A 6,646-nucleotide genomic window follows, 5' to 3' on the forward strand; every position below is an offset into this window, starting at 1 on the left:
GGTCATCGGAGCACATCTGGTGTGCTCGGCGAGGGTCATCGGAGCACATCTGGTGTGCTCGGCGAAGGCCGTCGGAGCACATCTGGCGCGCGCCGGAGATAAGTTTTTCCTTCCTCGTTGCTACCATTCGCTGGAGCATTTCTGAGGCGTGCGGGAAGGTCTTCGGAGCTCGTTGCGGTCGCAAGACAAATTTGCTTATCTACAGTCGAGGACGGGCTCGACTGTAGGCCGCGGTGAATCTGTAATACATGTTTTAGTCACTTAAAGAACTGACTGACCACCAGCGATCAAGACCGTGGAACTCCGTGGAAAAAACTGTGAACGTGAAAGCTGCCTTCATAGACGGGGTATCAAGAGCAATTTTTTACGTAGCGGTCTTGCCGTGTGGAGTAATGACGCGTAGAAGCTTTCCCTACGACAGTTTTTTCGTATAGCAGTTTTTGTTGTCGCCAGTCTGTCGCGAGCAGGTTTTGAGTTCTTGTTCATTTTGGCATAGAACTTTCGTCGTTTTAAGTGACGCCGACGGAACTTATGTCTGACCTACGCAAAATCAGAAAAGTCTGATCTCATGCAGCAGCACTCGGTGTGGGTGCGATGCCGTTGGAAATTTGTATCTGCAGAAATTTTGTCACGTAAGTACGTGATCGCGTAGCGCGAAGGATCTTGTGCCGTAGAAGCTGTCTGTCATGGAAGTGGTATTGAAGCAGCAGTTTCGTACGGTTTCCACAGCCGCAGTCGTTTCTTGACATCAGCCGACAGCTCCGGCCGGTGTCGGCCGCCTGTGATCTCAGCGCCGACCAATCGGCGTCGAGAGCCGGCCGGCTTCTCCGGATGCCTCTCTCTGATTGGCTCATTTTGGAGATGGGCGGCTGGCGGCGGCTCGCGGTCGGGGACTGCAGTTTGGAACGGATCGCTGACGGGGAGGGCGTGCTGGAGCTGACAAGGTGAGTGCACTGCTTGGCGTCGTTCACAGAGGGATGCCCGCGTAGTTTGCACGTTAAGGTGATGGGTTATGCGCAACGCGGTTACTTTGATAGGAAATCCACGAGTTGGCGAAAGTGTATTATATATATATATATATATATATATATATATATATATATATATATATATATATATATATATATATATATATATATATATATATATATATATATATATATATATATATTGCATAAATATTAAATGCCACTAGATCGGAAACAGTTATGCAAAGAGTGTGCGGTCGGCAAAGGAGGACATTGTGCATCGCATTAAACTAAGCCCCCACATATGAGTGGGTGGGGTATGGTTTAATAATAACATCACAGAACCGTCGAGTGGGTTGCCTATAACTCGCCCGGTTTACCATAGTTTATCCAGTCTGCCTGCGAGTCTATGCCATTTTACAGCTGATGTTCCTCTTTCGATTTACACACGTCTGCTAGTAATTCATCACAGCTGTTGTCGATTTAGTGGCACTAGACATCTATGGCATTTTGCATCAATGTTTGTAGTTGTATTTGACCTCTCGGTACATCTACAACGCATCGAGGCTTATGCCGTACCGGCCGCTATGATATGTCATGCGATAACATGATAATATGTCGGTCGTTGCTGTTTATCTGTCTGTCTGTATATATGTATGTATGTTTGGCTGTATCAAGGTATCGGTGTGTGCTGTTGGCGATACGCAGAATTTCACAATGGGGGGGGGGGGGGGGGTCGTTCAAGTGATTTGACTGAAATTGATGTTCAGCGCGCGATTGCTTACGTGCCCAACTGTTGCGTAAAATTAGGGAAAAAACTAATTCCTGCGTGAGATTTAAAAAACCCAATTATCGTGTAAAAGAACGTCACATGTTGCTGGTCTTCTTCTTTTTACAAATCTGCCTGACATTCGTAATTGTAAACGTTAAATGACGCATACCTTGACACATGCCATGAGGTTGGTAAGTGAGGAGCACGTGTCCCACGGTCTGCTAGGCGGTACGCCCCTGTGAGTCGTCTATTCAAAGCATGCCTTTGTAACTTTGTTTACATGCATACGTTCGACACCTACCGCGAGCAGACAACATTGGCGCGACATGACTGATTGGTTAGGACTTTTGGCTATCGCGCGGAGGGTCCGGGTTCGAACCCCGGCTGCACCGTGTCCTTCCACGGGTGCTAGTATGGCCTTTGTAGACACTGGCGCCACGCGGTAGGTTACGTGGCAAGGGCAGGGCTTAATATCTGGCAGCTCTTGGAAATCGAAATTCTTGTAAATGCCTCAACCCTTATGCTGTGCCATTTCCGTTTAGTATGGACGCATATCTACCAAGTCAGCTGAGGAAATCATGTGAACGTTAAATGGCCAAACGTCGCCCGAAGTTGGCATCAAAATCAAATCCTCCATGAATTTATCCTGGCTCATCTGTTAAGTTTCGCTGTGCCTCCGCCCGACAGGAACTGAGTAAAGTTTTGAGCAGGGAAAAATTTGGAAAATACCTGGAGTTTTTCTCTACAAAAACATAGTGAGGAATTAGCTGTACTTTTTGCATCACCTTTGGACTAAATCAGAGCTCCAACGGCCGTCACTGGATCCGCTACTGCTGCTGCAACGTCGGATGGGGAGGGGACTGAGTGGGGGATGTGTAGAAGACATCAAATGAAAAAAGCAAGCGGCGGAAATTCGAAGAACGCATGCCCTTCACTTTGACAAACGTGAAACGCGTGCTCCCTGTGCCCCGAGATTTAAGGCCGCCACTTGTTTGTCCGGCCCACAGCGCGAAGGACCTTTCTTGCTCTGACTAGCGTGGATTCTCTTTTGCTTGATGCCTTTTGGCTGCTGGTAGATTGTGAGTGCCTTAGTATGCCTCAGCGTTCAGGGAGAAGCAACGATCTCTTGACTTTGAATGACAAATCCTTCGGTGTCGCTTTGGTCTGTTGTGCGATTATCCGTTCTGTTTCGTTAATGTACTTCGACGAATGAAATGACATTCATTCGTTTTTGCAACGAATGCAGCGGAATGGTACTCGTTTACGTAGGTGCAAATTCCAAACGATTATTAGATGGTTGAACCAAGAAGAAAAATTGCTTGGTTAATTGCATAGTAGAGGAGCCATTCGCTCCTGACTCATATGAGTCACGTGGCATGCGCGCCTCATATTTTCGCCGCATGTTCACTTTCTATGTTGCGATGTTTCTACATGGTCGGACTTTGATGCTTACGGCCACCGCATTTTGGCCATTTTGGCCGTTATTTTCGTCCATCACAAGCCTCGTGATTGTCATTTTTCTTGTGCAAGTTCCACATTCCTCCCGCTGTTGGTTCAGCATATTATTCTTTAAAAAAGCATGATGAGGAATTAACTGTACTTTTTGCGTCGTCTTCGGACTCCTCCCGCTGTTGTCCCGCTTCGGACTCCTCACTCCTCACTCGGACTCCTCACTCCAGCGCACAACAGTGGGTGTGAATAGTAGGTATGCACTTGGCACTCGAAATGTTAGGTTTACCGATCGGAAGACATGGGCCCGACCGAAAACTGCCCGGGACGATCAACTTTCCATCATGGAGAAATGTTCGACTCGATGTGATCAGGAACCCAATGAAAATCGTTTTCCGGTATTGGCCGAAGCCCCATTGCTGATCTGACAGGTGCCGAAGTTCTGCCAAAATCGTTGAGCACATTAGTATTTGAAGAGGTTGCCGGGACCGCTACAGCTTTTTTTTCTTTTGCATTCGGGGAGGTCACGTTCTGGTTCATGCAGTAGGTATTTTTCTACCTACTGGGGAGTTCATTTTAGTGCCATAATAGTACCACAATTTTTTTGCTTGCTTGCGCGGTATTCTAGGAGACGATTATCGTATTGCATTACGTTGTAGGTGGTGAACGCCCACTGGTGGAACTTACATGATTAGGATGTCCTAGTTCATTTTACTAAGTCCGTCTGAATTTGCAATACTTTCATTTTATGTTTCACTGAATTTGAAAAACCGCGTTTGGAACAGCTATGCTATATTTGATCCGGGATTTTATGCAGTTATTTTTTAGGCTCAGGCTGTTCACGGCCAACCCGTTCCACAAACTACCGCATAGGCTCATGTTAGAGTTCAGCGAGATTGCTGAACTTTATCCGTCTTCGATCAAAGGTCACGAACGGCGGCCACCGTCAGGGGCTGGCATACCGAGCCCCGTGGGCTCAGCACAGCTGGCCTTGGGCTATCAACTTTCAAGGCATTCGATACAGCCCAACTAGGCTTTGGAATAGGGGGACACGAAAGTGGAGAGGGACATGGCCGCACTTTTTGAGACAATTTAGTATTAATCCTATAACAATGCGCGGGAACGACTAACTTCCCAATCCGTGTTGCTCCGTCCCCCACCCCCGAAATTTCTGAGATGGTTCTTCCCCTCTGAGATCAACATTTCGCGGTACCGGCGATTCACTAAGCGCAGCGAAGCAAGCGCGCAAGCGCTTGTCACTACTTATTCATCAGCGACAAACGGTCACGTGGTATAATTTTCATTTTTACTACGAATGCCGTTGAACACGATGTGTTGCGCCGGGAAACCTGTTTAGCACATTGTGTGCCTCGATAACGCCACTGAAAGCCACCCCCTCCACCAGATGACGTCACTACCACCGTCCATCGACGCCGCAAGCTGTGACGCCACGGCGGGCGACGCTAGCGCCACCGACGGCCAGCGGCGGAAGCGCTACTCCAAGCCGCGCGCTCGCGCCCGCAGCCCCACGCAGGTGGTGCGCCTGCGGCGTTTGCGGCGCGCGAAGGCCAACGACCGCGAGCGAAACCGGATGCACATGCTGAACCACGCGCTGGAGAAGCTGCGCACCGTCTTGCCGGCCTTCCCGGAGGAGACGCGGCTCACCAAGATCGAGACGCTCCGCTTCGCCAACAGCTACATCGTGGCGCTGTCCAGGACGCTGGAGGCGGCCGGCAGCGTCAGCGGCAGCGGCGGCGGCGGCGGCGTTCGGGACGTGGACGGCAGCGTTTTGCTGGCGGTTGGCAACGTCACGGTTCGACTGGGACGGGAGGGTAACACGGTGAGCCCGCAGCCCAGCGCTCAGGGACTGGCCGCCGACCCGGGGGTCTTCGGCGCGCCCACGAGCTGCGCGGTCAAGGTCGAGCCCGGACACATATTCTCCAGCCACGGCGGCGGCATGTTCGGCTTCATGGAGCCGGCGCCCTCCGGCTACCCGGATCACGTGACCGCTGCGGGCGGTTTTGCCGCGTGGCCTCAGGCGCTGGATTTCGAGCGGACGGCGGCCAATCAGCCGCCGCCATCGACAGGCCACGCCTACGACCTCATGCAGACGTGTTACGCGACGGCGCCAGCGGCCCAACACGAGTTCGGCTGCAATTTCATGTTGTGATGCGCAGAGGCGAACTCAGGAGTGCACAGAGTGGGGCAGCGAGGCCAGAGCGCGAGCTGGAGCGATCGAAAGGGCTGTCAAGTTATTTTCTGGATTGTTTTCGGATCGAAATCGTTCATGTGATCTTCGTGTTCAATGTTGAGTACTGCACCTCGAACTTTGCTCTTACTGGTAGCGTTGGTAAGCTAAGCACAAAGGAAATATGCGTAACAGAAAGAGCGTGGGTGCGTGACTCTCACACTGGAAGCAATCAGTGTCGGAGATGCTGAGTTATATACAAACTCGCGCCGAACATAATGGGATCGTATCAGGGTGGCCAGTTCTGTCATGGTTAGAAGGTAGTCTGGTGTAAAATGTGCGTAAGGAATGCTATTTATATTTCCGTATGGGACGCATGCATTGTGTTTTCTGACGATATCAATATTGCTTTGTTTTATACATCAGCGAATTGTTTGATTTTACAATATAATGCAAAGCTCATCATATTCAGCACGGCCGATGACGTGTATAGGTGTACCTGCCGCGGACAGGTAGAAGAGGAACGGACATGTGCAGAAGAAAGCTAGCGGACGTCTGGCGTCTACCTTATTTGTCCAGAAATGTCAAGCGTTGGGGAACACCATGTCCCTGGTTATCTGTCACTAGGCAACACCTACCATGAACCCTGACATTACTTACAAGCGTTTTTACTTACTTACTTACTAGGGGCGTTTTTGGTACACTTCGATGGCCAAATTTCTCGTGAGCTCCATTCTAGCACGTAGCTTTAGCATACTGAAACAAGGTGCGATTCGCTTCGCGTTGCGTAAGTCCCTCCCAAAGCGGAGCAGCGCGAACTGGCTGGGCATAGACCTAGACACCTAGACCATTTGTCACGCCAGCGGTGGTAAGACGAGCAGCAGCGCACACATATTATGCCAATCACCAGCTACACCATCATCTGCAAGCTTCACACAATGGCATTATCGTGCGTGCCGATAGCCAAAGACCTTGGCACAGCAGGCAGTTAACCCGGGCAGCAGCTGCGCGCGCGCCGGAGCCCGGTCCCGGCAGTTTTTCAACCCTTTCAAGCGTGAGTCCGGGACCTCTTAGAACAGCAGATCGATACCCAGTGAACAGTGTTTTTCAACACTCAAGTACCATCACCGCTAATCGCGCCCCGTATTGTGGCCGTATTCAGTGCTATTCGCATGCGGTGGATCTTTTCGATGCGAATAATTCACGCCGCCGCCGTCACCAGCTGGCCTGACTGTAATTAATCTCTGTCATGTGTGATGTGGTGTGCAT

General features: G+C 50.4%; 1 protein-coding gene across 1 annotated transcript in view; it reads left to right on the forward strand.

Moving 5' to 3' along the window:
• tap (Basic helix-loop-helix neural transcription factor tap) overlaps positions 1 to 5,842 on the forward strand; it is a 10,544-nt gene extending 4,702 nt beyond the window's left edge. Inside the window, exon 2 of the mRNA XM_037228534.1 lies at positions 4,595 to 5,842. Coding sequence (XP_037084429.1) covers positions 4,595 to 5,359 — 765 coding nt within the window. The 3' untranslated portion in view covers positions 5,360 to 5,842. The remainder of the gene's footprint in view (positions 1 to 4,594) is intronic.
• The last annotated feature ends 804 nt before the right edge of the window (positions 5,843 to 6,646 follow it).

This window comes from Pollicipes pollicipes, unplaced genomic scaffold (genome assembly GCF_011947565.3).
Source record: "Pollicipes pollicipes isolate AB1234 unplaced genomic scaffold, Ppol_2.1 Scaffold_6052;HRSCAF=7182_pilon_pilon_pilon, whole genome shotgun sequence".
Classification (NCBI taxonomy): Eukaryota; Metazoa; Arthropoda; class Thecostraca; order Pollicipedomorpha; family Pollicipedidae; genus Pollicipes; species Pollicipes pollicipes.